Here is a 17,857-nt window from a genome sequence, read left to right as displayed (position 1 = left end):
TTATTATTATAAAAGTTAATTAAAACATATACTTATATGGTAAATAATTTTATAATGTCCTTTCCATTATTCGGCTATCCATCGGCTATAACATCCCAATTTTTATTTTTAGGATTCTAGTAATATTATGATAAAATTATTCCATGATAATTAGGAATTACCGTGTCATTATTTGAATAAAGAAAATTTATTCAAAATGGGTTAAATTTTGAGTATTTAGTTGTAAGTAATAGTTTTTAGAAAAGGAAGAAAATAAATAAGGTTAAGTGGATTTTACTATCAATAAAATTATTGTTAACAATAAAATAAAGATAAAAATAAAATAATCAATATATATGTAGAAGATATAAGTTAATTATATTTATGAGAGAGATGAATAATTTAATTTATGAAATTAAGAGTTATGAGTCGTAGAGGTTGTAGTGAGTCTCATTTAAAATATAAAGCAGTGAGTTTTTTTTTCATATTTGTGGATAATTTAATCCATTTTTATTTTTTTTACTTCTTTTGAAAGACTTTCATAAAGAAAAGAAAGTCCCCCTTTTTTTGTAGTAGTTCGGGCCAAAGCGCTCTACTTACCTTATGTATATAGGGCGAGCCTTTTACAAGCCCTCAATTCTTTTATTTTATCTTCAAATTATGACTTCGAACCTATGTATTCATTACTGGGCTAAAGAATATGTAATGATTTCACGAGGTAGTTCGGTACATGCCATCTAACTCTCTCATGAGATCGTATTTGAAATCTCCTTCCGGCCAGTGTAAAAAGCTTCTTCTTGTGCAAAGTCCATTCCTTTTCGCAAACAAGTGTTTTTTGTTCTTATTTGAAATTTCAGCGCAAAATTTCAAATCATCCTGAAAAATAGCATTACACTTTGCAGCATCTGCAGTTTGCACATGGGCTGGTCTAGTCTGGTATCCATCGATCCCAACAATAATTGAAAATAATTAATTAGCGAAGACTTGAGGTTGACTTGATAAAATGAATAGCATCAGGCGTAAGGCACTTCATCCACGAGTTTTACAACTTGAGTCGTGATCAATCTCTCCGATATATTTGCTCTTCTCTTTCATTTCCTCAAGTTCAATAATCAAAACCATCATCAGGTTAGTTTTTATGTCTCTTTTCTATTTGCATTTCTTTACTTTGTAGCATACACTAAATAATTTCTATACATAAAAGCATGAGTGAGAGGCGTATGCTGGGAACTCAATCGTGCGCAAGTTTCGGTAAACAAAAACTCTTGTTGATCTTCCTTCTGGTAAAACTCTTGTTGGCTATTGATAGGCGTACAAAAATAAGACTCATTCTGATGGCTCTTTAAAGCAACGTAAGGCTTGTTTGGTGGTCCAAGGGTTTACACAGAAATGTGATGTTGATTATGAGGAGACTTTTGCACTTGTTGTACGCATGACTTCTGTTCGCAGTCTTCTAGCAATTGCTGCTGTTAAGCACTAGTTCCTTCATCAGATGGATGTTAAAAATACTTTTTTGAATAGAGATCTAGAGGAAGAAGTATACATGAAGCCTCCACCCAGGTATCAACATCCGAAAAATAAGGTTCGTCATCTTCGTCGAGCTTTGTATGGACTTAGGCAGGCTCCTCGTGTATGGTTTGCTAAGTTTAGTAACACTATGAGTCAGCTAAGCTTCACTTGTAGTTCTCACAACTTAGCTTTTTTTGTTCGATCTACTGCTCGGGGTATTGTTTTGTTATTGTTATATGTTGATGACATGATTATCATAGACAGTGATAATACAAGAGTTTAGGAGCTCAAGATATACTTAAGGCAACAATTTGAAGTGAAGGATCTTGGTAACCTGAACTATTTTTTTAGACTTGAGGTCTATCATTGGAGAGATGGTATCTATCTCTCTCTCTCTCTCAGGTCAAGTATGCTATTGATTTGATCTCGAGCTCATTTTTCTAATGAGGAGGTTGAAAATACTCCTATCGAGCCAAACGTTCACTATACTTCCACTGATGGCACCTTGTTAGATAATCTCACCTGTTACCGCCAGTTGGTTGGGGGCCTCATCTATCTTACTGTGACCTGCCCTGACATTGCTTATGCAGTCCACATTGTTAGCTAGTTTATGCTAGAGCCTCGAACTACTCATTATGCAGCAGTTTTTCGGATCCTTCAGTACATCAAAGGCGCTTTATATCATGGGCTTTACTTCTCTGCCAACTCCTCTCTTACATTGCGAGCTTACTCCGACACTGATTGGGGTGGTGATCGTGATGATCAACGATCCAGGACTGGTTTCTGTATCTTCCTCGACCATTCCCTTATCTTTTACAAAAGTAAGAAGCAGACGTTAGCCTCTTGCTCCAGTGCTGAATCAGAATACTGTGCACTAGCAGACACAACTGCTGAAGTACTTTGGCTTCATTGGTTACTTGACGAGCTAGGAGCATCTCAAAATTCCTCCATAAACATCTATTGTAACAGTCAAGTTACAATCACGATTGCTCACAATGATGTGTTTCATGAATGAACCAAACATGTTAAGATTGACTGTCACTTTACTTGGCAGCATGTTGTTAGGGGCATCATCCAACTTGTTCCAATTCGAACCAAGTATCAATCGATAAACTTGTTTACAAAGTCTTTTCATCCAAGTTACTTTCATTTTTTGGTAGACAAACTCAAGTTGCTCTCAGTCAAACTATCTTGAGTTTGAGGGGGGATGTTATCAAGAATATTCTTCAAATATTCTATTATTATTGTATATATATATATATATATATCTCAGTCATTATTAAGAGATATTATTTGTTATTATTATGTAATTATTAATTATTATTAGGTTGTCTTTTTCTTGATATATATATTGTACCTTTCAGTTCAATAATAGATAAGATATTTCTTCATATTTCTCTTGCTTCTTTCATAGATAAATAAATGAAATTTAGTTTAAAGTAAGGCATTCAAAAAAAGTATGCATGGAATTATAGCCTAAGTAATTGACATTTATATATTTATTTAATTCAAGTTTAAATTATGATAGAAAACAATAAAAATGCATTACTCATATATAAGTTAAATATGTCAAATCATAATATTATATTTTATTTTTGTTCAAATAAATATCTACTTTAGAAATTACCAACCATTTTTAGTAATTAATTGGACACAGTTATTTTTGTTCTTTCAAAGTTGAGGAATGCCAAAATCTAAACAAAACAAAAAGAAATTGTGTATATGAAAAAGAAAAACTTACATAAAATACAAAGACTAGAGAATAAAAAGATCATAAAATTAAATTAGTTTGTATTTAGCGGTGATATAAGTATGATTTGATTAAAAAAAATTATTGTTATTTGGATATTTAATTTTTAGGGAGAAATATGATTTTTTTTACACAAAAATAAAAAGAGGAGAATTTATAATTTTTAAAATAAAAAAATCACAAAAAACATGTTTTTATTGGCAAGTTGACCAATGGGTTAGCTGAATTACAACCCTATTGAATGAGAGTTATATCAACTCACCCCATCAAACTCACAATTCATTGCATGCCAACCCACAGGTTATGAGTTGGCCCACATCACTCACCCTATTGTAAGGCCTATTATATAATCATATAAATTATATTATAGGTCATCTGCGTGTTGCTCAAAAATATTAATCCACTCAATTTAAGATGAATGAAGGGGAGGATTATTTTTAATCTTTCAATATGTAATCCTTATTTTTTAAAAAGTGTCTCTATTAAATTAATCACTTTATATTTATTTTAAGGTAAAATTTTTTATTAAATAAGAGTAAATATAAAAAGATAGAATTAATTTAAAAATAAATAACTACTTTATTGAAGGCGAGATTCAGTTAAAAATATCTTACATTTTTTAATGAAGGGAGAATATACACACACATGTTATTTTAATCTTGTGACCTAAAGATATGAAAGCTCTGATAAATGAAAAATTGTAAGTTTAATGTAGCTTTTAATCTCAAAACCATACATTCATGTTCCTCTAAATCAAAATAAAAAGTTGATAGCTAATTTTAAACAACATAAATTTTTAAAAAAATATGTTAACATAATATCATAAAAAATAAAAATAAGTAAAAATACAAATTAAATTTAAAAAATAAATTATAAAAATATTATTTAATTAATTTAAATTTAAATATTAAAAAATTATAGATTGTCGTCATCAGTCAAATTACAATTTACAAAGGAAAGAGGATCATATACTGGCACTGGGCCATCCCCTTTTTTTTTTTTTTTTAAATGGCTGTTATCTCCGTGTCCCTTTTATTTTCCTCCGATTTGTGTGTGTCCGTCTAAGGAATTCCACTTATTAGTTTCTTTGGGTTTTATGTATAATCGTTTTATTCTAGTGATATTATCTCTTTCATAAAAAAATGAGACCTTTTTTTATTAGCTAAAGTATATATTTAATTTTTTAACCTTACACATTATTTCATTTTAGTTCTTTAAATCTATAAAGTGTTTTTTTTAGTCCTTTAACAGTAATATTATTAGTTTTATCCCAACAAATTTTTATATTTAAGTTTTAAATATTAACAAAATATTTTCAAATATTGACATATTTAAGTTTAATTTTTTTAAAATGATAAAGTTTAATACAAAAAATAATCATCTGAAACTAACAATGTTAGGGTTAAAAGATTAAAAAGATATTTTATAAAATTAAAGAACTAAATTGCAATCTCATATAAAGTTAAAAGACTAAATATATATTTTAGCTTTTTTTATTTAGTGATACTTGACTCAATACGAGACATCGTTTGGTCCATTAATTGAATTTTATCATTTCACCCCTTTTTGAAATATTAGATTTGAATAAATATAAGAAAGAAAATACATCATACATTAAGAAAAATTCAATTTATTATAGAGGGAGGCTAATATTTACTAGGGACAAATGTGTAACAGTAACAATTCTTCGGCACAAGTTTAAAGAATAAAACAAACTTTGCATGAAGCGGTCGCCAATATCTAATGTGAAAGGAGGGTGATACAATGGAAGCATGTTTGAAAAATAGCATGTGAATCATGCTTTGTCACACCCTATGTCCCTGACAAATGATTTTGTTGATTGTTGATTTAGTGAAGCATCAAATCAGTCCAATTTCCAGGCCATGAGCTATTTTTTAATTCATCCGGTTTGATTGATTAGTTTCGTTCAATTTTAAAATTACAAAAAGCAATTGTAATTCTTAATTGTTGTGCCACGCGAATAAGTTATAATTAAAGATAATATAATTGATTTTACCCCAAAAAAAATTCAACTGACCACGTGGAATAAAACTATTGGAAATAAAAGATAGATTTTACTTTTAATCTTTGTAATTTATTTTCAGTGTTTTAATCCTCATAATATAGTCCATTTAATTTAATATCATTAAGAATTTAAATAACAAACATCATTCAATCTTGTGTTAAAACTATAGATATCAAAAACATAAAAAAAGTACAAGGATTAAAAGATGAAACTATATATATCAATGATTATATTTTTCCTTAATTTAACATCATCGATACTCAAATTATTCAGCTTTGCTGCTTAACTGGATTCGGTTATTATTAACGAAGTCGTTCTTATCTCTAATCAACGTGAAGCATGGTCTTTGATGGTGGGAAAAGTCTAAATGAATTCACAAGGTGATGAGATTCCTACTTAACCAAACATAAAAAATTAGGCAAAAATGACTACGGTGGATAATATCATAATGTGTGTGTGAACAGAAAATTCAAAACTATAGATACCGAAAAGTACAAGGACTAAAAGATAAAATTATAAGTATCAATGATTATGCTTTCTTTTTAATTGAACGTCATCGGATACTCAAATTATTCAGCTTCGCTGCTTAACTGGATTAACGAAGTCGTTCTTATCTCTAAGCAACGTGAAGCATGGGCTATGACGGTGGGAAAAGTCTAAATTAATTGACAAGGTGATGAGATTCCTACCTAACCAAACATAAAAAATTTAGGCAAAAATGAATATGGTGGATAACATCATAATGTGTGTGTGAAAACAGAAAATTCAAAACTACTATGTGGATGGAGAATAACTTGACTGAGATAAAGCCAAGTCAATAATGTGGCAGCTTCGCGTTCATTAAATTAATGGGAGGACAAGTGAAAATGGATGCAAGATATACCAAATCTTGTTATCTAAGAAACTTAATCATACCAAGCACGATTAACCCAAGCAGTACAGGACACAAATAAGTCTTCTAAAGTTTCAAGATCATTCCTACACACCAATGATTTTACAACTGGATTGAATTGGACGGTTGGACCATCGACCAGAACCATTAATGGCTCAGTTTGAACAAACAAATTATTTTTATAATTGTGCCAAATTGGATCAGAGTTGAGCCACTATTGAGTTAAAAATTGGAGTTGAAAAAGAAACCAAAGTAGTTTTTAAAAAACCAAACAGTTTTAAACATATATTAAAAAAGCTTAAAAATTAAAAAAATTTAAAATTAGATACTATTTTTGGACAATTCACATATACTTTTGAGTTTACTTATAACTAATTTTAGATATATGTAAAATTAGATATTAAATTTGATTTGAGACTATTTTTTATAAAGATGTTGATGATTATATATGTAAATACATATACTTTTGAATCTACTTATATTTAATTTAATCAAGATTCACTTTTATTTGGAAGTTATAAAATTATAATTTATAATATTATTAATTTATAGTTATATTATATCATTTTATTAGAATAGTATAGATTTTTATTCTTGTATTTATTATATATAGACACACACACACACACATTTAATATTACTTTTATTTAATTATTACGTCATCGGTTTGACCATTGATCCAACCATGCGAATCGTGAACTGCTGGCCTTTTTGATTCAATATCTAGTTCAATTTTAAAAACATTGTTACACATGGAGCATAGAGTTTCATGTCTACAATGCTGTTTAAATAGTGCATCACTTGTGCCTAAAGATGAATTTAATAGTCTCCATGTAGCAAAAACTTGAGGTTGACTTGACTCCAATTTATACAATGCTTATAGCATCAGGCGTCAAGCACTTCATTGCACAAGTTTTACAACTTGACTCGCGATCAATCTCTCCAATATATCTGCTCTTCTCTTTGAACATTTCCCCAAGTTCAATAATCAAAAGCATCATCAGGTTAGTTTTTATGTCTCTTTCCAATTTTCGTTTCTTTAGTATGCAGTTTGTACTACATAATTTCTGTATATAAGAGCATGAGAGTGAGAGGCGTTGGGAACTCAAACGTGCGCAAGTTTCTCACTAAACAAATCTGCTATATATTTCCTTTTCCCTATTCTCATGGCTTTTGATGGACTCACTGTTATATATATTGTCTTCAAGGTCTTGTGATTTTATTAATTTGAGGAAGCATGGATAATTGGAGATTAACTGGTTCTATGATCTACACTTTTCTCTAATTTCCTGAAATTCAATGAAAGCACCTTATGTTAATTATGTCTTTCTTTTACCTTCTCTTTTTCATTCACATATTATTATTTCCTTCATTTGTTAGGAGCACAAATTAAATTAAAGGACGACATTTTCAATCAATAAAAACATCTTATATATATATATATATATATATATATTGTGCCAAGCTCTTGCAGATTAAAAGAATGGGTACAGAAGGTGCTGCTCCATGGTCAGTACTAAGAAAAGATGATGAACAAAGATCCTTGTTAAACTCTTTGGAAGCCACGTCATCAGAAAGAATAATAGACCCTTGTATCTATAGAGTGCCACCGATACTTCGCAAAATGAATGAAGAAGCCTACACTCCTTCCCTAGTTTCCATTGGTCCCTTTCACCGTGGAAACGAAACTCTGAAGCCGACGCAACATCTCAAGTTCTCTTACTCCAACAAATTTCTCATGAGGACTCGTCAACAGAATTCAGTAGATGATTATGCTAGAGCCGTGAGAGATTGGGAAGATGAGATTCGACGTCGTTATTACGAGTCAATACCAATGGGGAGAGATGAATTTGTAGAAATGATTCTAATGGATGGGTGTTTCATCATTGAGTTGTTTGTTTCGGTCTTTCTAGAAATTACAAGTAAATCAAATGGAGGCACCTATTTCTGACGAAACGATGGCCAGTAGGATTTGATATAATGCGAGACTTGATTTTACTTGAAAATCAGATACCATTCTTTGTTCTTGAAGGCCTATTCAACCTAGCTTTTCCCAACGGCTTAAATGACAAAATCTCATTTCATGAGCTTGCCTTCGAGAATTTATCCCTTCCTTCAAGCCAACTATATATTCTCCAAACAGCAAAATGTGTAAGAAGTTCAGCTACAGCTATTTTGTAGATCATCACCTGACACTGCCTAATGGTGATAGGTTGCAAGTGGAACACCTCTGTGATATGTTAAGGGCCTTTTACGTGCCAAGTAATCCTCCAACAATAGTAAGAGGCTCAAATCATAAAGTGAAATGTTCATGTACTGCAAATCAACTACATGAGGCAGGACTGAAATTTGAAGTTCATCAAGATAGAGGCATATTCGAGCTGGAATGTTCAGAGGGAGTCTTCAAAATGCCACTTATTCGGATTAATGTAATGACTGAGATTATGCTCCGAAATTTGGTTGCGTTTGAGCAGTGTCATCACAATTTTGAGAAGTATTATGTTACTAACCACATGTTCCTCTTGTATAATCTTATCAAAACTGGAAAGGACGTCGAAATTCTTGTTGAAAAGGGAATCATGGAGAACTTTTTGGGGGACAATAATGATGTGGCTACCATGATTATCAAACTTTCCCAACAAGTTGTGTTTGCAGGCATCAATACTAATTATGGCAATCTATATGTAAAGCTGGATGTATAATAACCCTTACCACAAGTACAAGGCAAACTTCGTGCGTGAATACTGGAGCACTCCTTGGAAAAGAGTATCTTTGTTTGGTGGAATTCTGCTACTTTCGCTCACTTTGATCCAGACAATATGTTCTATCATCTCCTTATTTAAGAAGTAGCTCAAAATCAATGCCCATGTATAACTTTCAATCTTCGTTACTGCTTTCTCTGATAATTAGCTCTCTATACTTGATGGATCATTGATGGATGCATGTATGCCACCTTTAATTTCTTATATAATTTCTTTCTCTTTTGTTTATAGCATCCATTTTTTATTGATGGATCACTTGTGTACATGTTGTGGACTATCATATTAAGGAATGATCTGCGGCTAATCTTTTTCACATGATTGAATTCCTCTTCAGCAAAATTTCAAAAGCAATTTAAGTGAGCTGGTAAGATCAAGTTGAAGTGAAAATAGAAATCATTATCATAGTTTTGTATAATTAAAAGATTTATAATTCCTCGGAAACAGAAGCAAAATGAAAGCTGGCATAAAAGTTTTCTAGAAGAACTAAATTTTACAAGAAGATGCAAGACTTTTTTCCCATAGACCAAAAATTTCAAAGAAAATATATTAAAAAAACATGCCCAAAAAATGAAAACGACTTAATTCTTATCATCATCAATTGCGGACTCAAGAAAACGTCCGTTCAGCAATTCTGCTGCGGCCTCAAGCCATTGATGAGTGGGATAGAATGATCAACATCTAGGATGAGGGACATGTTTGGACAACCCTCAAAAGTATATTCAAACTACATTTGAGATTTATTTGTTTTTGCCAAATAGTTGGATCTTCCAAATAAACTTTTATTAGGTCTAAACTGAAAACCAAACATATATTTAAATTACATGGGAGAGGATACCAACTAGGGCAACGAAGAAGTAGTGGGGACCAAGGAAATATTGGCAGGAAAAGAAAGAAAAATGAGGGAGGCAAAATTTGAAACAGCACTTGTAGTATAGATCAAAAAATCTGTAGTCCCCATCGCAAATGTGTTGCGGAAGAAAAAAACAATGGCAGGGAGGCAAAATAATTGGAAGCAATCCAACATTAGAGAGCAAAATGGAGGGCAGTTTCGGCAATTTACTGTGCAAGTCATGTGGAGGGTATTTGATAAAGGAAGGAGACTCGAGGGCATTTTGGGCTAAGAAATTCTATTGTTCATGTACTGTTCAAGTGTTTATCTAAAATCGAGAGAGATAATTGATGATTTTTTTCCCACTAAAAAAACAAAAAGAAAAGGTTCAAAAGCACTTTTCAACCGACTGCGCTTCTCAATAGATTTGTTATCAACAAGCTATGAGTTGCAATATGATTATATGAAGCTGCAGCAAATTCGTGATTCCCAAAGCTTGAAGCCATTATTGTTCCCTTCCTTTGTATTTATGCATTGTGATTTTTCTTGGTGTATTCTTCGCAATGCCCATTATATAATCATATAAATTATATTTTATATCATTCATGCGATGCACATAAATATTAATTCGCTCAACTTAAAATGAATGGAGGGAAGGAGAGAAGAAGAATTATTTTAATAAATTCATTTTTAAAAAGGATACATGAAAATAATATTATTTTAATCTTGCAACCTAGAGATGTGAAAGCTCTCATAAATGGAAAATTGTAAGTTTGATGTGGCTTGTTATCTCATACCATAAATTTTAAACAACACAAATTTAAAAAAAAATGTTAACATAATATCATAAAATTTAAAAATAAAAATTAAAAAAAAAATAAATAAAATAAATTATAAAAATATAATTTAATTAATTTAAATTTAAATTTTTAAAAATTATAAGTTGTAATCACGAGTCAAATTACAAAGGAAACGGGATTATATAATAGCCCCCCCCCCCCCTTCTCTCATGGTTGTTACCTCTATGTGCCTTTTATTTTCCTGTGGTTTGTGTGTATGTTGGTCCAAGGAATTCTACTTATTAGTTTCCTTAGGTTTTATGTATAATCGTTTTATTTTAGTGATATTACTTCTTTTATTTTAAAAAAGCCAGAGACGTTTTTTTAAAATTATTTTAGTGATACTTGACTCAAAAGTACAAGACATTGTTTGGTTCATTAATTGATTTTTTTTTTCAATTTTCATGACTTGTTGAAATATGATATTTGAGTAAATATAAGATAGACGTTACATATGCATTAAGAAAAATTCAATTTATTATAGAGGGAGGCTAATATTTAATAGGGACAAATGATAACAATTCTTTGGCACAAATTTAAAGAATAAAATAAACTTTAAATTTCTTAATATGCGTGTGTATGAAGTAGTTACCAATATTTAATGTGAAAGGAGGGTGATACAATGGAAGCATGTTTGAACAATCGCATGTGAATATGTGATGCTTTGTCATACCCTAACAAATTATTTTGTTGTTGTTGAATTAGTTTAGAATCAAAATCAATCCAATTTCCGGGCCTTAGTTCAACCGGTTTGATTGATCAGTTTAGTTTGATTTTTAAATTATTTTATGCCAACTTAAATTCATGTTTCTAATGTTTTTTTGTTTAAAGACCTAATTTATATCTAAACCTTTTTTTTTTTTTGGAGTGCAATGCTCTAGGCACCCTTATCCTATAATAAAAATGCACCCTTATCCTATAATAAAAATGTGAGGCAATATTTTTCTAAACAATTCTTTAAGAAGCAATATTGCTCCTTTGTTTCATTAATTTGAGCATTAATTTATTTAAAAAAATTATAGAGAAAGACCTAAAAATTTATAGAAAAGAAAATAAAAAATTATATAAAAAGACTTTTATAAGAAACTCACTACTGATTAAGTCTCTTAAATTATAAATAAATTTCAATGGATTGATATTATTTTTTATTCATATAAAAGATTAAAATATTATTTTATCCAATCATTTTAATCGATTATTAGCTAATTATCATATTACCATCGCTAACAACAACACAGATAAGTAATTAAAAATATTATTGTTTAAAAAATAACATTTTATTAAAATGTTACTAATTTAGCATTTGATCATTTATATTATTATTATTATTTACAAATGTTCACACATAATTTACGAGTCAACTTTTAATATATACAAATTTATGAAGGTGGATATATTGATTTTGGAAGAAGACTTATAATTTAGCATATTATTTCAATTCACACATCACCTATAAATTAAAAAAAAACTAGATAAGGTTATTAATATTTAAAAGATAATTTATAAATTTTGGATAAATATTTATAAATACTAATATTTAAATTATTAAATATTTAATATTTTAACAATATTTTATTAAAACAAATATAATATCTTTTTAATTACTTATTGATAGTTCAGCATTGGTGTTTCAATAATTGTAACATCCTAGAAAATTAAACCTCCAATAATCAAATAATTAAGGAAAATTAAATAGGATTTGTTATGATGTGTAATCAGAGAGGGCAAATGAGTGTTTTGATTGTGTTTTCAGTCATAAAATTGGTCTCAGAGTGAAATTTGGTCACTTATGCATTAAAAGTAGAGATAAGAAAGGAGAGAAGCCTCTGTGTTACATGTTGTGGTGCGCATGTGGCATTCCGCGGTACGCAGGGCTAGAAAATATGAAGTAATCTCCTTTGTACTATATGCCACGATGTGTGTGTCATACGCCATTGCATATGGCCTATTTTTTTTATAAAATAAGTCTCTCATTAAACTAGAAAAATAGGGAAAAGAAAAGAGAAAATGAGCAAGGGAGAAGAGAAAACTTGAGCTCTACTAGGGCATGACTCTGGGAAGAATTGAGAGGATTTAAAGCTCCCAATCATTTGGTTGGAGTTTGCATAAGGAGAGGAGTAGATAAAATCTATATGGTATTGTATAGCTACCTTTCGGTGTACAAAGGCTAGTATTGTCCCACTGTTTGTCAAAGGATTGTCCCATAATTTATCAAGGGATTTAAACCTAACTAACTCTACCTATTTGTTGAAGAGACTAGCTTAGGGTTTACGATACCCTAAGGATTTGAGAATAGGGAAAGTTATGGTCTGAGAGTCAATGTAGTGATCTTTAGCTAGGTCACTCCTCACAATTAGTAAGCTGGGTAATCCAATTACATGGATGGAGCCCTAATCTAATACGATAGCCAATAGTTCAATTAGAGGAAATAAGGAAGTTATAAGGAGAAATTGATCAGGCATATTTTATTTGACTTTTCACATGGTTATTAAGTTTGTGGCAAGTCGAGATAATATTGTGCTATTGTCACATGGTTGTCAATATTATGGCAACATGCATCTTGACTATAGATTAGGCTATTGTCACATGGTAGTTTATATTGTGACAAAATGCCTTGTTTTTGATTTTGTGAAAAACAAGATTAAACTAAGTTGTGAAATTATAGTACAAGTGATAGCATATATAGTTTTATTAAATGATCATTTATATGTTAAATTGTCAATTGATATGTAATTGTATAGGATAAATATACTTGTTATTAAATGTTATATTCACCCTTCTCTTTCAATATTTTACAAGCTGTGGATGGGTGTATAGAAAGGGAAAAGGCTCTAGAGGCTTAGAAATCTAGGATTCCTATTGTTAAAACCTCTAATCTCCTTTATTTTGTGTAATAGTTAGTATATTGCCAATAGAAAATATAGTTTTTGGTTACACTCGCACTATATATTAAAATTGTGATTAAATGGTTGTATTTTAAGCCCTAATGTCATTGCAATAGTGTTTGAATGATTTTTATAGGCTTAAAATACTAGTGTAAGTGTAGAAAATATGATTATATTATTGTAATTGAGATTAAATGATTTATGCAATACTAAAACTCTCCCTTTGTTTTTGATTTTAAAGGAGTTGAGGAGTAAAAAATTGAGAATTGTTGAGATTAGATGCGTGCGGTATGTTGTAAAGGTAATCTTAAGCTTATTGAGTGTGTTCTAAGGGTTAGGAGTAGCTTTTGGCAGATTTGTGGGGTTTTAGAGACCCTTGAGTTGTGAAAAATGTAAAAAGTTGTAAAAATGCATTTGAGTGTTCATCTTCTTTGTGTGGCAAACTTTGCAAGTAAAACATATAAGCTTTTGTAAACACATGAGTTTTTTGCAAACATCTAGATTACCTCATTCAAAAGTCAGACAGAGAAATGGGCCCCTCAGAAGTTGCCCTTGATTGCTGTCATTTGATAGCAAAATGTTGTCTAATAATGTGCAACATGTTGTGGCATATGTTCCCATGCCGCAGTGTGTCACCTTGTGTTTTACTACTTGATATTTTCCAATTAATTTTGAATTCTTTGACTCCATGAGGTATCTTTTGAAACATTATTTTACTTTGATTAGAGATTTATTAAATGATGTCTAAGTAAATTTTGAACTATAAAAACTTGAGATCTTATTTCTATAAATTACAAAATTGGTAATGTAATTGGATTAGTTCACTAATTGCCTTATATTTTGGAGTCAATTTTGATTAAGTAAGAATGATCTTGCAATAATCACCTAGTAGTCGATCAAATTGGTTGGTTAGAATAATGTTTTCATAGTTTATATGGGTAAGAAATAACATTAGTCTATTAAAATTTATTTATAATTTAAGAGACTTAATAATTATTAATTTTCTTATAAGGTCCTTTTATGTATTTTTTTGGGATTCTTTTTTGTGATTCTCTAAATCCTTCTCTTTTTTTTTTTTTCAACTAACAATCAAATTAACAGATATTCATCAAAGGGACAATATTGCTTCTTAAAAAAATTGCCAATGAAGGACCTTACCATTTCATCTTAATGCCTTGTAAGAACCTTTTTAGCCCTTATTGTCACTAAAGGACTTTGACATATTTTTAATTTCTCTCAATTTAAATCCTTATTCCTATCTTCTCATTCTTTAGACCTCATAACTCATTAACTACTTCTAATTCTTAAAACTAATTGTAATTAATGCCCGTTTCTTAAGAATTGAAAATGTAGGATGTTACATAAGTCATTGCATACTTTTGATGCTTGTTTCATGGATCTCCAAATGTCAAAAATGGATGGGTAATTGATCTGTCTTTCCTTAATCTCCTACTTTAACTATCCTTTTTAGAATGCAAGACACTTTAGTTGTTCTTGGAAAAAAAGTGTTAGGTCTCTTTTAATGTCATTCTGCCACGGTTTCTTGGTGACATACGATAGACTTCTTTCTTTATCCAAAACATGCTTGTCCATCATAATCATTTCAAGCAGTTGAGAAATGCCAAGAAAATAAGAAAAGTAATGTTTAACCAAATATTTCAAGTAACTAATTCACCAGTACAAAATTTTCAAATATTGACTTGTAAAGTTATAATGCATGTTTCTAGAAATTAAAAGCATTTGTTTACTTTGTGGCAAAGCAAAATTAACCATATCACTTCTAGTGCCTGCATCGTGGCGCGACTGCTCATTCATCATGAAAGAAAGGATGAAGGCCCTTGTGCAAAAGCCAATCTCAAAAAAGAAATCGTCACCAAGATTTTAAGAAAAAGTTTTAAGAAACCAATTAAATATGATAAGGATGGTCTTCGTAAGCAGAGATAAGTTCAGGAGTCAATTGTGAGTAAAGAAATATTTGGGCTAAAATATAAAACATCGCTTGATAGGTCATAAAGCTATTTGGACTGAATAATTAAAGAGTCAAACCCAATCTGAACAAAGGGGCTAGCCTCGAGCTCAATAGAAAGCCACAATAGGATGAACATGCCAAAATCCCGCCAGTTACAAACATTAAATAGTAGGCACATAAAGGCACGATCCCAAGTGGTTTTAGAATCTACGAACGTAGTATCATTATGCCCAAGTATCTTTGTAAGACGGGTTGGTTGTTAAAAATGGAAGACATTGAGTAAAAACCGTACCATAAGTTTCGTGGGATCCCTGATTCTTTGGTAGAACGTTCTAGGTCTTAAAGGAGAGGATACCATCACTCTGACGCTATAAATAGAATACAAAAACAAAGAAGAAAGGCAGTCAACACTCAACAAAGACTCTATTCCGCACTCATAGCTATTTAGGTTTAGCAAGTAGTTTTTACCTTCAATTTAGACTTGTAACCTTTTTACCTTTCAATAAAAATTAAAAACACTTGTTCTACCAAGTTTTGTGTATTTTTTACATTTGAATAAACTGTAGTGAGGGAGTTCGAGACCTTTTTATTGTTAATTAAGACCCAACGTCTCTAGCACACCTAATATTTGTTGTTCACACACCTACAACATCTGTTTCTTAGAATGGTTACCTTAATTAATTGCGTATGGCATTTTGAAATTATTTTAACTATTCTTTTTATTATTTGCCTGATAAATTAAAATAAATATAAAAAGAAAAATAAAAAAATAAGAAAAAATATTATTTATTTACAAGGTCAACTTGAGTTAGAATAAAAGCCAAAGGCCTACGTACCCCACTACAGAGATCAAAAGTCCTCGTAGTTTGAGATTGTAATTTTTTTTTTGTTGGTATGTTATTATTTTTGGAGAAAAATTAATTGAAAAATAACTTACTATATTGCAAGTAAAATAAATTTTTGAAATTTGAATATGTATGTTTCAACTTGCAAAAAATAATTTAATTTTAATTATTATTTTTAATTTTTTAAATTTTGAAATAGAAAAAAGGAAATGAAATATTTCATTATAAAAATAGTTTAAAATTCTTTTTTTAGGCATTCTTTGCAAACTTAACCATCATACCTGCGATGCCTTATTAACTTATATTATAATATAATTATTCTAAATGTCTATAAAAATTCAAAAATTTCACATAACAAAAGAATCAAATAGTTTTTTATATTATTACTTCATGTACATATTTTTTATGATATCGATGTGTCTGCAAAAACTTATTGTTTCACACAACAACTCAATCATTAGATTAATTGATGGAGATATATGAATTTCACATGGTATAATCTTTTATTTTTTACGTATTTCTTTCATAAAATAATTTAAATCATTTTAACTATAAAGTCTTATTGATTTATATGATAAAATGATTATTTTAAATCTCTGCAAAGATTCAAAAATTTCACGCAACAAAAGAATTTAATTATCTAAATGTGTATATAAAATATTTATTTTTATATACATTGTGTAATTTATTTTATTTATTATTTTTATTTTAAAAAACATTTATTATATTATTATTTATAAAATCTATTTATTTATTTACTACACGTGAATTGATAATGGTGACATGTGAAGACTTATTATCCCTTATAATTTTGTAAAAATTTTTGATATTTTACATGAAACTTAAATATTTTATTAATTTAAATTATAAAAAGAAGAGTTAATTTAAATTATGGGTCATTGATATTTAATATATACAAGATATATACATGTGCAAGAGTGATTATCATACACGCAAAATTTTATTTATAATGGTATGAAATCATTTTAAATCCCTACGAGATTAATCTTATGCGGCCAGTGGATAATAAACAGATGTATCCTCTATCATCATCATCATCATCATCATCATTTTCAAGCGCATTTGAAAAAGCTGAGGACGATTTAGAAGAATCTCAACACATACACACTAAAACAAACTCCCCACGTACTAAAACATGAACCCAAGCCTATGAAAATCAAAACCAAAATTTCGTCCCAGGCCACATATATATTCATTAAGCATCGACCTCAAGGAAGTTCTAAATAAATTTTTAATCTTAACAAGGCAGGGTGCAAATGAGTATGATTAGATAATCAAAACATCGAGACCTTCAACAATAGAACGAATATTTTAAAAGCCTCAACATAATCAAACCCTTGAAACAGAATTTCACCCACCACACAACAAGGCTCAAATGAAATGTGTGTGAGCAGAACAGGAGATCCAAATTTTACCCAAAAAAAAAAAAGAATAGAAGATCCAATATCCTTCTTGAAGTAATCGTCGGCCTCAGCCATAAATTTCCCTTAACATCAAAGGAATTGTTTTCAACATGTAATCCACCCATACCATAAAATCTGAATGAAACAT

The 17,857-nt window shown here is 29.9% G+C and overlaps 1 protein-coding gene across 1 annotated transcript; it reads left to right on the top strand.

The window, feature by feature from the left end:
* Window positions 1–8,303: 8,303 nt before the first annotated feature.
* LOC129290016 (uncharacterized) lies at window positions 8,304–8,858 on the top strand. Its single transcript, XM_054926741.1, has one exon. The coding sequence runs from the start codon at window positions 8,304–8,306 to the stop codon at window positions 8,856–8,858; it is 555 nt and encodes a 184-aa protein (XP_054782716.1).
* Window positions 8,859–17,857: the final 8,999 nt, after the last annotated feature.

This window comes from Prosopis cineraria, unplaced genomic scaffold (assembly GCF_029017545.1).
Source record: "Prosopis cineraria cultivar Desert tree isolate PC_DT_omini unplaced genomic scaffold, ASM2901754v1 PC13, whole genome shotgun sequence".
Taxonomy (NCBI): Eukaryota; Viridiplantae; Streptophyta; class Magnoliopsida; order Fabales; family Fabaceae; genus Prosopis; species Prosopis cineraria.
Note: the sequence above shows the minus strand (reverse complement) of the source record. Positions and strands in the feature narration are given on the sequence as shown.